We start from the raw sequence: 18,194 nt of genomic DNA on the forward strand, positions 1-18,194 counted from the left end.
AGTTAATATTTCGACTAATTTCCTCCGAGTTAGTCGCACAGAGAAACATCGGAGGTGGTGCCCCGTCTAAAAGTGTAAAATTAATTGCCAGTAATTAATTACCCTTTTTATTAGAGTAGTGTCTCCTACAATGGTACAGCAAATAATGATCCACAGGCATGTTTGAGGTGGGTCACAGAGGTGGTTCTTTATTCATCCATCCATCCATCTCAGCAAACAGCAGGGAGACATTAGTACAACGGCACCCAGGTTGTTAAATGGCGGGTGCCACAGCTAATGACCCTGGAAGAATCCATCCACTGGGATCCACTACCTACCAACATGTTAAACACCCCCCCCCCCATCTTTATTCCTATATTTACACAACATAATTGGTAACTTATATACACACACCCCCATTTACATCCACCATCAAAGAAAATACACATATCCACTTCATTTACATTTGCTAAAATACAAGACACACATCTCTATCACCCCCACACTGCATTGCCCCCAAAACTATAAAACAGTGTCCGTTTCCTGGGGAAGGCTTTTGCCTGCACACCCTGAAGACAGAGACTGGTGAGTACACGATACACTTTACTTCTTCAATGAACACACTTATTGAGCAACACAATACACATTCTTTCCTTGTTTAATCAATTATCAAACTTAATAGGCACATTTAACCCTATGTCCCTCTGCTCTAGGTGAAACTGTGTGGCCTACACAGCACCTATCAGCCAGATCAAGACCTGCCAATGAACAATCAATATGGTGACAAATACTCAATAAACACGTATACAAATGTGCCAAAAAAGCAATGTGTTAAAATGTATTGTGCAAACCTCCAATAAAGTGCGGTTGCTCCTCTTAAAGTGTCTGTGCAATTATTAAAGTGCATATGTAGTCATACTTAGTCCAATGTCCGTGATGCCATGTGTGCAAAGCCAGGTGATGAAGTGCTCTTCGTCACAGTTTGTTTATTTTATTTATATTATCTAATAAAGGTGGTGATCTAAGGTTGTTGTGGGACACCTTACTTTTTGCTTTGACTGGATGTTTTAATTGAGACTACTGTAAATATTGTCCCTACCTAAAGCCAAAGGTCAGAATAGACACTAATGACTTCAATGCTTCATTGAGTGATGCCAATGATGCTGTTACTTTGACGTGTTGTCGCAGCTAATGGTTCAATGAATAAGGCGAATGGTGATGGTGAAAGCGGACTGTTTGATTCTCTGCTGAGGGTAACGTTTCATGAGGTTAATCCTTTTGTGGTGACTGTTGCTATGGGTGTGCTGTAGAGAATTTTGGGTTAGGGTTACTGCTATTACTTTATCTTAAAATTACAACCTGAGCCTGTCATTGACAAAAACAATCATCTTTAGCGGACGTGCTTGGATCAGGCACAGTTGACCTAAATAAATGTTACGTTAAATTTTAACTTGTGTAACGACTTACCGCCGGAATAACGATGCTTGAGCCCTCCGCTTCAGCCACAGGGCTTGCATTAGTTTGGTTGTTTGCGGCTGTCCTTTCACCTGCTCCAGGTAAACCGTGGCGAGCTGTTCCTCCTCCGCCGCTTCAACTTGGAGAAGATGATGCGCGTGTGTCCGCTTCACGTGATAGTAGAAGGAGTGATACACCCTGTACTCACTTGGACAGCCATCAATCCCGCACATGACGCAAAAGTCAGGGCTACGACTGTGCATGGTGTTAATGTGACTCAAAAGTTGTTTCAGAGTCAATGCCATAAATATATAGCATATGAAGCAATGCCAAATCATGTAGGAAGCAAAGATGTCACAGGCAACAAGAGGACGGTAAACTGGTCACAGGTCAGTAGAGCAAGACTGCTGAAAAAACTTGTTAAGGTTACACCCGTGAGCTAGCTGTTGCAAATAAGAATGTGGGCCAACTTGGATTTGAACTAGGATTGACGTGTTTCATTTCAAGTAAGTTAAACCGCTGTATCCAGTGCTCATTCTTTGTACATCGCACACACTGAATGTTACAATTAGGGTTGCCAACTGTTCTATATTAGCCAGGATGTCCCGCCACTGGGGTAGGCGTAAACATGTGACGTGACGTCAGTGTTGGGGAGTAACGAATTACATGTAAAGACGTTACGTAATTTAATTACAAAATGTACGTAATTGTAATCCGTTACATTACTGGGAGAAAATATGTAATTAAATTACAGTTGCTTTTGGAAATTTCAATGATTACAACTTAAGTTACATTTGAAAAATCGCCGCAAAAGCTCGGATTTATCAAATAGTTTTTTGCCCCCCTGGATTCATGTTTGTTTTTAGTTATTTTCATATCAACATCCTCCTGCCAAAACTGACGCTTGTGATTGGCTCTGTCTGGTCATGTGCCATTCGACTCAACCTACAAACCGCACAGCGGCAGTCAGACTCAGCAGCAACAGTGTCGGCGGCGCACAAGATGTTCCTGGGCTGGAAATACAAAAAACACTTCATACAGACAGAAGCCAGGCTTCCCTGTATTACAAAGGTAGCTCTCTTTTAACCCGGCTAGATCACCATGGTAACTTATGCTTAGCTCATAACCTGGCCCCGACCAGGTTCTGTTCAGAGTTTAAACATAAAATCGGCTATAAAAGCGCCGCTGTTTCACTATTTAACTCATTTACAACTGGCATCACCTTTACTTTGAAAGTCCAGTGGAGCTGGATCAGAACATTTGTACGGAGGGAGAGATCGTGCGGATCCGCTGCTGTTTACTTTCTCTCTGAGCGTCTCCGCCTACAGATGTTCAGCTGAGGGGATACGCTGCTCAGCTGTTGATCAGACACGCGTCAGGAGGTCATTTATTAGATTACTTTTATATACAGTCAGTCACCACTGAAAGAAGTTGTGCGCTCGCAGCAGGACAGATAATTTAACTTAATGTGGCCATGAATAAATTAATTGTTTCGCCTGTTATGTGTTGCCCAAACGCAAATCTTGAGTAGTCTACTCTGTTTTCTCACATTTAAAAAGGTCTTTGTACAGAGACAACATGAGATTTGCTTGTAGCTACAGCACCTAAAAAAACCCACTGTAACCTATTTTCATACGCACACCAGCCTCGCTTTCAATAAAACACACAATGGCATTTTATAATTGCGATCAGTGAAATATATGAAAACAATATAAAACACAGTTTAACACAACAGTTGTTGTTGCTCTAAAGCTTCATATTTAAAAGCAGCTCAGTGTAGAGCTGTCAGAAATTAAAATCAGCCTCCTCTTGTCATATTTGCAGCAACAATGTTGCTTCAGGCTGTGATCAGGCTTTTTTGTATCGCTCATACTCTCTCAATTAAAACAACCTGCTCCTCTTGGCTGAAATCAGCCCGTTGTCGCTCCATTTAGTGAGGAAGTGAGCCTCCTTTGCAGCACAGGCCTAAGGTCAGACTCATAATATATGGTTGAACCTTTGAACTGAAAGGTTTATCACACTATAGGTCTTAAAATGTGAAAATGGTTAGCAGTTGAGAGATTTCATTCAAAATAAAGAAAAGTAATCATAATGTAATCAAATGTAATTAGTTACATTACTTTGAGAAAGTAATTGAAATAGTTACACTACTATTACATTTTCAACAGAGTAACTTGTAATTGTAACCAACTACATTTCCAAAGTAATCTTTCCAACACTGCGTGACGTGAAGCAAGAAGTTGGGCTGTGAACAGGGACAACAAGTTTGTCTTCAAAATAAGACCTTTACACTGCACCCCATTGGCGTTTAGAACTAGGTTCTTAGCGGGGTTTTTTTTAATTTGAAAGTGGCGACCGTTCCTAGTTTGCCGCTACAACAACAAGCGGACACAACCAAACAGCTACAGAGACTGAGGAGATGCTAGCATCTCCCGGATCTCAGCACTGTCTAGTTGCTCATCTCAATGTCCTTGGATGAAGTGATAGACTGACTGACTACTTTTCAGAGCCAAACCTTTCTAGGGTTTTGTTGGGAAATGTCTGGTTTACTTTATCACATGCTTTTTGTGCATCTAATAGGAATAGCTGTATTGGTTTTGTTACAGAAGGATTTTATCATCAGATTGAAGGGCTTGCGTTTATTTTTTGACAACTGTCTGCCTTTAAGAAGCCTGTCTGATCCGGATGAATGAGAGATCATGTACAAAGACATTATAGATTCAATTAGAGTTGCTAATGCTTTACTGATAGTTTTGATGTCTGTGTTGATAAATTAAAGCTTGTGCAGAGGATTGGCTCTTTTTTGGCTTTAGTAACACTGAGATGATGTATTCATATGTTGTGGGATGGATTTTGATCTTTAATGTTTTTTTGCCATTCCTGTGAACTAGTGCAGTGCCTGTAGGAAATATGTATTCCTATAGAAAAGTGGGAGGTTAAGTAGCTTTTTCATGGATGGCCAAATGAGGCTGTGTTTGAAGATGGGAGGTCAGGGATATTTAGGTTTGTTGTGAAATCCGATATTCCAGGGTATAATTGGCTGTTTTTGACTATTTTTGATTTTGCCATTATATTTCACCTTAAAAACTATTAACTTGGTGTCATTATTTTCAGCACAACCTCACATGTGTGACAGTACAGTTATTTTTTATTTTGACATACTCTATTGACACAATGGACCTAAAATCACAAAAAAAACATAAAATCCGAGTAGAAAAAGTTAGATTTTTTTAATGCGAAAACCACAAATATGTTTAACAAACCATTTTTTATTACTTATGATGCAAATATAAATTGTTGTTTGCTAAATATGTGCATACATTTTAAAAATGTACAGTTATATGTAACTTTTTACATTTAAATGCAGGCAATGCTCAGGTCTGCCTGGGCTCCTTCCAGATGAATGAAGAGCTGCACTGCCTGCTCCACATTCAGCTGTCTCCTCATTGTTTTGACTCATTAAACAAAAAAACGACTCCACTACACACTAAACACACTACACCAAACACTACATAACACACTAACTATACACTCCAAACACGCTAAATGTCACAAATCTTCTCAACTCTCAATATCGCTGTCTCTATCGCTGTCTCTACACCGACCGTCGTTGCCTGTCAATCATCCGCCTCCGTCCCTCCCACAACTTCCCCCGTTCCTCAACATCCAAACTTGCTGCTTGGACACTTTCGTGACAAAAGCCCGTTTTTACCATTTCTTCCTGCACCAGACACAAAGCAAACGTGACGGCAATGTTCGTGAAAAAGCGTGGTGGACATTATTTACCCTAAGTCCTGTTTTGAAAGTGCCGGTGCGTCCGGTCCATCGACTCGGGAGGTGGGCCGTGTGTTTTTCTTGGTTGTGTTTGAGTTGGTTTGCTGGGTCTCTGCCAGATCTAGCGTCATGTGGTGGTAATGTGTGGTTACAGTGTAGTCTTTGCAGCATTGTGTTTTTGTTGTTAGTAATGTAGTGAAAATGCAATCTGGTTTCTCTGATTTCTTTCTGAGTTTGTTCTGTGTAGTTGGCTGCAAATGAATTGTGCAATTAAATGTTTTCCTCCAGTTTATTTTCTTGTTCCTGTTCTTATTTGCTTGTTCGATGAGTAGTAAATTTGAACTCTTAATACCGCTTTTGATATTTCCCAGAGTAATGGTGATGGTGAAATGTCTGGAGAGTTGTGTGATTGAAGTATGTGTGTCCATTCATTCTTCAAATAGATGTTGAATTCTTTGACAAGGAGTAATTATGCGCGATCTTTGCAGCTTCTCTTAGTATTTAGTGTTTCCTAAACATTAGACTGATTGGGGCATGGTTTGATATAGTGATGAGTGTATTGTGGTGACACATATCAGTGCTTCCCACCGATATGCTTTACTTGGGTAGTCCACACAGGTATACTAATGGCTGCCCAAGTAGGCCACATTTTGTAACCCATTGCAGCATTTTATGACTACATTTATTAATTTTCTTATCCGTCCAAGAGAACAACGCCATCTGCAATCGATTAACTCAATGGTTCTCAATTATTTTTTGTCATGCCCCCCATAGAGGACAGACATTTTTTCAGGCATAAAACACAAACAGGTCTTTCCTCATTTCCGACCGTGCTCAAGGTAAACCCAAGAGCTATGTAGGCTTTGTCATATTTCCTGCTCCATAGTTCCCGACAATTAGCAGAGGAGCTTGTGTTTGTCTCTTTTTTGAGATTTGTGTGCTGGTGTCAACACGGAATGTTTAATTTTGAAAAGTAACCGGATGTTATATTGTTATTTCGGCACTTGACTTCCTGTCTGCTCGGTGCAAAATTCAGCTGAATTGCTGCGTTGTGCTCCGGCATCCACTAGATATGTTCCGGAGGGCTCCGGACTGCTGGAGCTGGGACAGAGCAGATACGCAGCCCGATGCAGCGGACCACAGTTTGAGAATCACTTGATTAACTAGTGGACAATCAGCCCCCAGTTCTTCCTCTCTCGTCTACTGACAATCACACAGGCTTGGAAGAGATCATCTACAAAGCTGATCATCATATATGTGTGTGTGTGCGTGTGTGTGTATTCACACACACTACTCCTGCCTCCTCACACATGACAGAAAGTTATTCCATTTACTTCAGTATTAGAAACTGTTGTACGTTTTCAGAATAGCTGAATTTGGTCATTACTGATGAGAGATTTCGTAGCAGTGAGTATTCACAGTGGTGCGCTGCACCTCAGCTGTGATATCTCTCCCTCTCTGTGTCTCTTTCACCATCTCATGAAGTTTTTTTTTCCTGTTGGTCTTCTCTAAATGCGTACCACATTGCAGAAAAGCAGCAATTGTCACTCGGTCCTAAATTCACGCTTTAAAATCAAAACAAGGTCGGAGTTTCATGGAAGTTGGACGTGTCTCATACTGTAACATACAACGACTTTAAGCATCTGAAACTTGCAGTTTGAAGCTCATCTATTGTTTCGTGCGCATTTGGCCCTTCAGTGCCCCCATGAATATTGAATGGAGTTGAGATCAGGTGACTCTGGAGGAGAGTCCATGACAGCCAGGACTCTTGTAGTCTTGAAGTAGTTCTTGCAAAGCTTCGAGGTGTGTCCGGCTAATTATGCTGCTGCAGTATTTTTTTCTGGTCATCCACTTTAAAGGTTTTATTTCTAAGCTCACCTCAAGCGTTTGTCCTGGTTTCCCCTCCTGACAAGGGGTTTGTCCTCTGAGACACTACAAGACAGCCTTCTTTTGACAGGAATTTTGGCAACCTTAGCCTTGCAGTGGTTACTTATCAAACTCTGTATCTATAATGACGTTGTTTTTATATCTGACAGGGAACTAAGCTTTGTTTGTTTCGATCTCCTAATGGTGTGGTCACTTTGGGTCTGCTTGATCTGGCTTTGGATACAATTAAAGCAGTTTGTGTGAAGCGTTGGTCTTTTTCCTTTCTATCAGATTGTTGTGTGTTTTTGTTAGCGTTGTACCGATACCGATACTAGTATCAGCAGGGGCCCCGATACGGCACTAGAACGCTGGCATCGGCATCGGCGAGTACTAACAAATAACGCGCCGATGCCATTTACTGACACCGGTATGGGACTTTGAACGCAGCGCCTTGTGTCTTCTCTCGCCTGACACTCACTGCTGTGTGATCACACGTGTTCAGTGCATGCCGTGCCAAACAGCTATCGCTATTGGCCCACTCCGGGCCGCTCCGGGCCAATGGGAGCAGGCCAATGGCCGCTCTTAACCAGTGGCGGGGCAGCTTTCTCATGTTAAGGAAAAACAAACCAGCTTGCCACTGGAGAGAAAATGTTGGCGATTTGGAAATATTTCAACATAGAAACTCCAGCGAGTACAACAGCTACATGCAAGATTTGCGGTCTGAAAGTTGCAAGAGGTGGAACTAAAACGGTCAGTTTCAATACCTCGAACCTGATAAAACATTTGAGAACGAAACATGTGAACGAACAGAAAGAGTTTGAGGCGGCGGCAACTGTGAGCAAGAGAAAGGGCGATGGACCACAGCAACAAACTCTGGTCAGTTCACTTCAGAGGAAGGACCAGTGGGACGAGAAGAGTGAAGCGGCAAGAAAGATGTCAGAGAAAATTACCGAAATGACTGTGCTCTGTAACCTGCCCCTCTCCTTTGTTGACAACGTGGGATTCCGGCTTTTTATTGAAGCTTAATTGGCGAAGTTTCAGGAGCAGGACCATACCTCAACAGCGCCAACTTCCGCATTTCTATAAATAACCACCTGACCCTCTCCTCTGCTTCGCTCTCGTATTCTGCGCTCTCGCACCCAGAAATGAGATCACGCGACATCGCCTCGCCCGAGCACATCCAAACTTTTGTACGAGCAACATCAGGCTCTACTCACCTCATCATGGACTTCGTATCACTATCCCCGTGGGACGATCTTTCAGACGAGATCAGGATCACCATTCATCTGAAGCCGACAACTTTCCCGTCACCTCCGTACCCGAGACCCTGATTCCAGTGGCCCTACAGCCGGCTAGGGCGCGAGCGAGTCCGAAGAGCACCAACTTCGTCTCATCCATGGTTCGCATCCCGCCTGGTTCATCTCTCCTCAACATCCAAGATTATCATAGTTTGTCCGACGACTCTCCCGTGTCTCCCAGCCAACCTCCTTCCGCAGCAAAGAGAGGACGAGGAAATTCCGGAACAGAAAGTCACCGTCGCTGCAGTTCGCCACAGATCGCCGACTCCTTCACCTCCAAGAAGCGAAGCTTCCCGCCATCGTTCCGCCAACACCGGCCGAACAACTCGCCGGTCTCAACGTCTCCACGCTCCGGTGAGTTCACCCGACCGGCTTTCATCTTCTACAGTCACCGATTGGACAGTAGCCACTCCCCAGAAAACTTTAAACGACAAATGAATTCTGTTTCACCGAATGGACTATAAAGCCAAACTTTCTCCACACGCATGTGTGCTTCTTCCGTCAACACCAGCTCTCTTCCGGGTGACGTCATCACGCGCACGCAACACACCGCGACGTCGACGGTCCTGTTAAAAGGGACAGTACAATTAAATACTACAGCCCAAAGACAGCAGAAAGCTCATAGACAACAGAAAGTGCAGCAGCAAAAGTGGAGACAGAGATCCTCAGCCAGATCAAATGACTCTAGAGTTTCTGCTACCACCTCTCGTCATCACTCCACTCCAAAGGGAGTGCCCAGATGGATTTCAGGACCCTCCAATCCCCATCAGGATTTTTCATCATCGACACCAGCAACCTACAACATCTAGGGCAACGTCATGGTGCCCACTGCCATCCAGTTCTAGCCACCACAACAGCCAATCTTCGAAAAATAAATAAATAAACTCATGGCTGTTCGTTCCGTTAACACCAGATCGCTTCCAGGTGACGTCATCACGCACAGCCCTACAGGCAGTGACGTCTACGCTCTTGTTAAAGGGACAGTACAATCAAATGACACAGCCCAAAGAAAACAAAGAGCAGCAGCAAAAGCAGAGACAGAGATCCTCTGCCAGATCAAACAACTCCAGAGTTTCCGCCACCACTTCTCGCATCACTACACTCCAAAGGGAGCGCCCAGATAGATTCCAGGACCCTCCAACTTCTATCAGGATTATCATCATCAGCTACAGCAACCTACAACCTCAAGGGCAAATGCCACAGTGCCCACCGCCATCCAGTTCCGGCCATCACCGCAGCTAAACTTTGCGGAGGCTCCTGGCACAGGGATGCCAGTGCCCCCTACAGCCCACTGCTAACAACCACAGCAGCCTGTTTCAGCGGAGGCTCTTGGCACCGGGATGCCAGCGCCCTCTGCTTCCTGTGTCCAGCAACCACAGCAGCTCGCTTCAACCAGGGCTCCTGGCACCGAGATGCCAGCGCCCCCTGCTTCCTGTTTCCAGCAACCACAGCAGCTCGCTTCAACCAGGGCTCCTGGCACCGAGATGCCAGCGCCCTCTGCTTCCTCTGTCCAGCAACCACAGCAGCTCGCTTCAACTGGGGCCCCTGGCACTGAGACGCCAGTGCCCTCTGCTTCCTGTTTCCAGCAACCACAGCAGCTCGCTTCAACCGGGGCTCCGGTCTGTATATAAAAATTACTGTCAATTCTTGCACTACATCATGTAAATATGTACTTCGATGCTATTTTCTCCCCCTTTTAATTATAGTGTCTATTCTATTGTCTATTTTGCTATTGCGCTGTTCTCGTAATATTCTGCTGCGACAAACAAATTTCCCCGTCTGCGGGGCATTAAAGGATTCTGATTCTGATCCTGATCCTGGCACCGAGATGCCAGCGCCCTCTGCTTCCTGTTTCGAGCAACCACAGCAGCTCGCTTCAACCAGGGCTCCTGGCACCGAGACGCCAGCGCCCTCTGCTTCCTGTGTCCAGCAACCACAGCAGCTCGCTTCAACTGGAGCTCCTGGCGCCGAGATGCCAGCGCCGTCTGCTTCCTGTTTCCAGCAACCATAGCAGCTCGCTTCAACCGCTCCGGTCTGTATATAAAAAAAAATACTGTCCATTCTTGCACTACATCATGTAAATATGTATATACGTCGATTCAATTCCATTTTCTTTCGCTTTTTAATTATAGTGTCTATTCTATTATCTATTTTGCTATTGCTCTGTTCTCGTAATATTCTGCTGCTGCGAGAAACAAATTCCCCCGTCTGCGGGATTCTGGATTCTGAATCCCGCAGACGGGATTCTGATTCTGATCCTGGCACCGAGATGCCAGAGCCCTCTGCTTCCTCTTTCCAGCAACCACAGCAGCTCGCTTCAACCGGGGCTCCTGGCACCGAGATGCCAGCGCCCCCGGCTTCCCGTTTCAAGCAACCACATAAGCTTGATCAACCGGGGCTCCCGGCACTGAGATGTCAGCACCCCCTGCTTCCCGTTTCAAGCAACCACAGCAGCTCGCTTCAACTGGGGCTCCTGGCACCGAGATGCCAGCACCCCCTGCTTCCCGTTTCAAGCAACCACAGCTGCTCGCTTCAACCGGGGCTCCTGGCACCGAGATGCCAGCGCCCTCTGGCGCCTATTTCCAGCAACCACAGCAGATTGCTTCAACCAGGGCTCCTGGCACCGGGATGCCAGAGCCCTCTGCTTCCTGTTTCCATCAACAACAGCACCTCGCTTCAACCAAGTCTCCTGGCACCAAGATGCCAGTGCCCTCTGCCGTCTAATTCCAGCAACCACAGCACCTCGCTTCAACTCCTGGCACCGGGTGCCAGCACCCTATGCCGGGATGCAGGGAGCTTCCATCTCCCAGCTCCATCAGTCCCAGCAGCTCATGTCGGCTGGGGTCGTCAGCACCGGGATGCTGGCACCCGTTCTTCCCCCTCAGCAGGCAACCACTAATTTCACTTTATAAACAGCTACCCACACTGAGCTGCACAAAAAACCAAACGAGAGCTTCATCCTTCTCTCGCCTGTCGTCGGCAGCTCCACCTGCACCATACCTCCAGAACAGATGTCATCTACCCCTTCAGTCATCTTCCCGTAATCAACGGCTTATATAAGAAAGGCAGGCCCGTCATGCACCAAGGAGGTCGTTCGATTTGCAACGGCTTCAACAGTACCGGATGCACCGTGTCCCAGTGCCGCTTCCTCCACGTTTACTCCTTCTGCAGCAGGGGCCACGCCCACCCCGAATGCCCGTACAACCTACCTCGCCAAAGCTAGTTTCTCATAAACTCCACACAATCATCTATCTCTTTTGAAATCAAAAATCCTCAGTCGACCATAACCGAGCCAGATTCAGTTGACCGCACGCTCGCTAAGGAAGTTAAGGAAGGTCCAGGAACAGACCAGTGCTCTTAAAGTCCTCCCTATTCACCCCGACTTCTGCTGTTCTTCAGCATCCACTGGCGTGGTATATATACTTCGCCGTTAGGCTCACCTTTGGTCGCAAAGCAGCCTAAACTCTTCGACACCCCACCTGAAGCCCTCAGCTGGATCCAGTCTAACAATTTCCCCCCACCTCATCGCCACCCGCTTCCGGCCTGATTACCCTGACTTCAGTCTTCTCCAACCTCGGGGTCCCATCGTCGCAGAGAAAACAGAGGGCCCCTCCACATCCCTCGAGTTTCTCGGAATCATTCTTGACACTAACAAGTTTTAGACTTCATTCCCGGTCGGAAAGCTCAGCCGAACCTTCTTCCGTGCCCCGCGCCGCACCAAACGTCAACTTCTGTCCCTTCCGTCCCATCACTCTTGACCTCCATCTCCCTGGATTGCTCGACCCTTGCTGAAATCCGTCCGTGACTCAACCCTCTCACCAATTGGAATGGAATCACTTTCTTTTACGATGACCAACTGACTAACCCACATGACATCCATCTGTACATCGATGTTGCTCCTTAGGCCGGTTTTGGGGGGTTTCTACAAAGGAAGATGGCTTGCGGCAGAATCGCCCCCGAAGCTCGCTAATGAATGCCAGAAGTTCAGAAGCTTGGCACCTCACGCGGATACCTTCCCTACGCCAGTTGGGCGTCGACATTCAACTCGTAAATCCTGCGCTTATACCCCTGATAAGCAACTCCCAGAGCTCCACCATCAACAGCCTATCACCCTCGACCCCCTCTTCCTACTGGACAGCTTGGAAAGCTTCCATTACTTTCACGACCAATACAACACAACCTTTCCGTCATTCGGTCTCATCACCACGACTTCTTTCAGTACTTATGCCCATTCCTCATGACAAATCACGCATCACCAAGCTTACCTTAGCGGTATCAGCTTCTTTCCAAGACAATAACCGGCTGTTCGTTAACAGTTCGTTAAGCCCTCGCCGTCTTCCTCTTAATGCCGACTTGCTGTTAATCTTCCTCGACACAATCCGTTCCGGGTACGGCACTCCTCAAGTCGTCCAAACCCTGGAAGCCATGTTCTTGCTTGCCTTTTGGTTTCCTCAGATGCTCCGAATTCACCTCCTCAACCATTCACTTCGACTCAAGCCGTCATGCTTGCATTGCTGACTTGTCTCGCTTTTCAGACGACACCATGGTGTTCCACTTAAAGCAAACCAAAACCAATCAATTTGGTCCGCCGACACCCGTCTTCTTCTTCAAGGTCTAATCACCACTGAATCCCTTCGAAACCCTCGCAAATTTCTTGCAATTCCGTAAATCTCACAACAACGACAGATCCTCTCTCCATCTCCGAATCCGGCCAAGTGGCTACTCCATTCCGGTTCCACCATCACTTTCGTCAGGTGCTCTCATTGTCTGGTATTTTGCCCGACAACTACTCTGGGCACTCCTTCAGAATCGGAGCTGCCACTTCAGCCTCCCGTAATGGCTTCCCAGAACACTTCATACGTCTCATAGGCCGCTGGTCCTCCCAAACGTACCACCGTTACATCCATTCAGATCTCAAAGATCTCAGATCCGCTCGATCTCTTCTCAAGTAACTGGAGGTTTTTGGGGGTCCGTCGCTGCCCGGGAGCGGCGGCGGATTCTCTACAAGAATCCCCACAACGCACTCGAAGAACTCAAAAGAACCAAGATCTTCGACACTTCGTTTTCCTTTGTCACTAATAAATCCTTAAACGCATCTCGTTGACGGTGTGGTCCTTGCTAGTGAATTGAAGCTTAATTGGCGAAGTTTCAGGAGCAGGACCACACCTCAACAGCGCCAACTTCCGCATTTCTATAAATAACCACCTGACTCTCTCCTCTGCTTCGCTCTCGTATTCTGCGCCCCTCCCCCCCACCCCATTTCTCTCTGCCTGTTTCTTCTTTCTCTCCTCTCCTTCGTAGGTCCATGAGGGGGTCCGTCGCTGCCCGGGAGCGGCGGCGGATTCTCTACAAGAATCCCCACAACGCACTCGAAGAACTCAAAAGAACCAAGATCTTCGACACTTCGTTTTCCTTTGTCACTAATAAATCCTTAAACGCATCTCGTTGACGGTGTGGTCCTTGCTAGTGAATGGCTCACGCAGTACCAAAATACAAGGTCCCAAGCCGCAAATACATCACAGAGACGGCTGTCCCTGCACTCAAAAAGAAGGTGACGGAGCATGTTTCAAGGAAGCTAGAAAGGTGCAGGCCATAAGCTTTACTACTGATATCTGGAGCAGCGACGTCTCCCCACTTTCCTTGCTTAGTTTAACTGCTCACTGGGTGGGCATTGAAACGTTCAATCTTGAAAGCGTGGTGCTGCATGCAAACGAGTTCAAAGGATCCCACACTGGTGAAGCAGTTGCAGGAGCAATAGAGAATATGCTGCTTAACTGGAACATCCCCAAGTCAAAGGTAACGTTATCCTACTCTTGTCTAGAATTTGCTATTTTCTCTTGTGTTTTCACTTGTCTTTTACTGGGAAAAAATACTGCAGCAATTTGAGACCTGTTTCAAAGGTGCTGTACAAAATACAAATTAATCAGTGCCTGACCAAGCCATGATAGCAATGATTTTACATCCAAGTGAGTATGCAGTTCTTTAGTATTAGAAGAAAAAAAGCTCTTATATATATATATATTGTAAACAGCGTGGTATCGGTACGGTATCGGCATCGGCCGATACTGCACAGCCGGGTATCGGAATCGGTATCGGGGGCCAAAAAATGGTATCGGAACAACACTAGTTTTTGTGTACTCACTTGCTTTTGCGCAGAGCGTGTTCCACACTATGGCCCCTGAACTTCTTGTAGTAGTCGATGAAGGAGAAAGGCAGGTTAATGTTTAGGGGGTTGGTTCTGTCTGGGGCTGCTGCCCTCTTCCGAGACTCAAAGGCAATCATCAGATCCACCCAGGCTGCCGGTCTCTTGATCTTAAATTGATCGATGAAATCCTGGCCAAAGATCTTGCACAGCAGCTTCTCAAATTCATAGTCAATCCCAAGAGAGCCATAGGGACCACCTGAGAAAAGAAGGTATAATTTAAAACCCAGCTGCATAAAGTGGAAAAATTAACTGCTATATCTCTTTTTACCCGAGGCCTTGTAGAGCTCCTTTAGATGTCCCTCAGGAAGACGGATTTGGTGGACAGTCAGGTCAACTGTTCCTCCACCACAGTCCACCACCACATAACGGTCACCTGCACAGAGAATACATAAAATGACACTGCCTGTTTAACACAACGCTGTTTCTAGGAACATTCTGAGGGGAAATTGGACGTCACTCTACATGACAGTTCAGCTTGTTGAACCAGGCCAGAGACAGTGCTGCTGACCTTCATTTCTGTAGCAGCAAGTTGGTGAGCTGATGAATAATGAGAAACTGGATGAATTAGAGAGTGGGACTCTCTACAATTGGCTTTGGTTAAGAAAAGATGGTGGACAGCAGCTGATAGCTGGATATCAGATGATTCACACCAAAACACATTCAAGACACATTTGTAGCATTTCTTTATACCTACATGTCATAGAACTTGTGTGTGGTGTACAGCTGATAAAATAAGTTGAGATGCACATTTTCTGATTGTAGGAATTGAGAAAAATAAAAAAATAGAATAAACTAAAAATATACTCAAGTAAATTAGATAAAGTAGAATAGAAATGCTATATTCATTAGCTACATCATGAAAATGCACAATATGCACATATTATCACAGCAGCAGCGGTTCGCCAATTCTCTGCCGTTGTTTATTCATACAAAGCCAAGCAACTCAGCCGTAAAGACAAACTGCTCTGACGTGATGGTGACGTCTGTGTGTTTTTTTCAAGGTGTTTCCCCTGGTGTCCTCCTGTTAATCTAAACATGTACCCACGGACTGTTTATACTCATATGTTACGTTTTCTGCTCTAAATTATATAACATAATTGCCATCAGTAAACTGGACGTTGTCTGACTCTCTCACACGCGGGAAGGTAGGCTGTTTTCTGGGGTAAAGTTCGCTGAAGTCTTGGTCACGAAATTTTACTCCTCGTAACCTCTTAAGAATTTTGCACAAAGGAGTAGGCGGAGAATTGGCACAGGAAACCCGCATTCAAACGGCAGTGTAAATGGGGCAGTGGTTAACCACAACATTAAAACCACTAACAGACAAAGTTAATGATATTAATGATAACCAAGGGCTTAACATTGGTTTGAAAAGTGGGGGGGACACAAAATAGTGGGGGTCTGATTTGAATACCATTTTATACATTTCTACATGCTTTTAATCATATTCCCAGCTACTTAAAGGAGAACTTTGGTCGATTTAAACAAGCAGCTTCATTGCTCAAGCTACCCTTGACTTGCCAGTACTGAAGACGCAAACACATTTGATCCAACCATTACAGAGGTCCGTGAACGGAGATTTAGCATTGACAGCTAACAGCATGGGGTCAGAACTTTACACTGTGTTTTAAGCGTCTTAACAGTACTGCATGCACCTCCCCCCCGCCCCCAAAATGGTGACTACTGGTGAGTTTTTTGTTTATTTATTTATTATTTTAAAAATGTTGAGGATTTCAGAATCATAATCTAAGACATGAGACCAAATAGTGTAGAAGTTGACATTGCTGCTTGACAATATGTAAACCTCTTGAGCATTAGAGAACATTTTTACCATTCTTCTCTTTACCATTGTATATTTTTATGGAAACAGAATCTGTTTCAGAAGTCAGTGAGCCACATGACATGGAAGGTATTAAGAAAAAAAAATTCACAATGACTGCAAATTAATAATAAAATAAAATAGTGGAAGCACTAAAATACAACAAACATAGGTGTGTCTCATTTGTCCAGTTTACTAATACAAACTGCTGCTGGTTTGGAGTCACTGGGTCACATGACATGGAAGATATTGAAAAAACTGCAATTATTTTGTATTAATATACCTATGGTAAGTAATTTAATGATGGTCCCTAAATCAGTTTCCGATTCAGTGTGAGGCTCTCGGAGGTGAGCTAACCGTCCTCCTGCTGCTAACACTGAGTGAACCTCAGTAAAGTCGTGGATGGGACTCGTGTACAGCTTAGATCGTTGTGTCCAGCCCGACACATTAACTGTAATTATGAGCCCGAGCCCGATTTAAACCCAACATTTTTTCAATACGTGGGCCGTTATAACTGAGGTTCTCAACTACAATTGTGAGTTGTTTGAACTACAGAAATCTTAATGAATAATGCAACAAGTGCCGCACTTAATGCACTCGACAAAGCCGACACCTATGTTATTATCACTGCTCATGACTTGTTTAAAATGTATCCACACCTCCGACTTTCCTTCAGACTTGCTCAAAGTTAATTCTCCTGTTTTTCTTTTTTCTTTTACTTCTTAAGCTACACAGCCAGTTATTCAGGTAACGTGTTACTTTAATCTGACCACTTTTTTCAGTAGCGAGTAATCTAATGTGTTAATATTTCCAAACCAGTAATCAGATTAAAATTACTTATTCAAGTCACTGTGCGTTACTATTATTTTTGTCATTTCCCTTAGTAAAAACATAATTTTTGCTTTCTGTTGCGTCTCGGGGAGCGATATGACGTATGCGACAAGTCATGTTTTCATCACGAGGACAACTCATGCATCACACCATGCAGCGACACAAACACAAACAATGGAGGGAGGAGAGAGATGCGCGTTTTCTAAGTTTTTATTTTGAGTTATTAAAAAAACAAAACACAAATGCTTGATCATGGGCCAGGCCCGACCCGGCCGAGGATAGTGGCCTGTTGCAGCCTTTGAACGCAGCATCATTACACAAACTGTCCACGACTTACAGCGAGAGTGGGTTCACTTGATTACTAACCTGGCATACGCTGGTGTTGCATCAGCTGGGAGGAGTTTGCCATCAAATTAATGTAAAATAAGCACATCAGTATACGCCGGGGTAGATTAATCAAGTGGACCTAATGTTTGAGTATCGGATGCTTGATAGCTACTACGTTCCACTGGATTAAATAAAAGTGGGGGGGGCAAAAACAGGATTTCAGAAAGTGGGGGGACATATCCCCCTGGTCACTAGTAGATGTTACGCCTATGATAATAACAATAATAACATCATCCAATACAATGCAATGTTCTGCTAGGAAACCTTGGTTCCTCAGTGTGGATGCCACTTGACACACACCACTCCATCGAAACCCCATTGTAGTCCAAGTATGCAACCACACACCCCAAAAACTGCTCAGGAATGACCTGAGGAATGAGACAAAGAGCCCAATGTTTGGACATGGACCCCAAATTTCCCAGATCCGAATTCGATTCAGCATCTTTGGGTCGTGCTGAAAACAAGTTCGATCCATGGAGGTCCCACCCCTCAACCCACAGGACACAAAGGATCCACTGCCAATGTCCCTGTGGCAGACACCACGGAACACCCTCAGAAGTCGTATGCCCATCCATGGATGGAT

General features: G+C 45.1%; 1 protein-coding gene across 5 annotated transcripts in view; it reads right to left on the bottom strand.

Annotated features, from left to right (window-relative positions):
* The window catches only part of hspa12a (heat shock protein 12A), a 158,966-nt gene that overhangs the window by 12,412 nt on the left and 128,360 nt on the right, over nt 1-18,194 (bottom strand). For all 5 annotated transcript variants that reach the window (XM_030441041.1, XM_030441043.1, XM_030441044.1 and 2 more), the window contains 2 exons: nt 14,846-14,950; nt 14,515-14,773 (listed from right to left, as the gene is read on the bottom strand). In XM_030441041.1, coding sequence (XP_030296901.1) covers nt 14,515-14,773; nt 14,846-14,950 — 364 coding nt within the window. The remainder of the gene's footprint in view (nt 1-14,514; nt 14,774-14,845; nt 14,951-18,194) is intronic.

This window comes from Sparus aurata, chromosome 15, assembly GCF_900880675.1.
Source record: "Sparus aurata chromosome 15, fSpaAur1.1, whole genome shotgun sequence".
Lineage (NCBI taxonomy): Eukaryota > Metazoa > Chordata > Actinopteri > Spariformes > Sparidae > Sparus > Sparus aurata.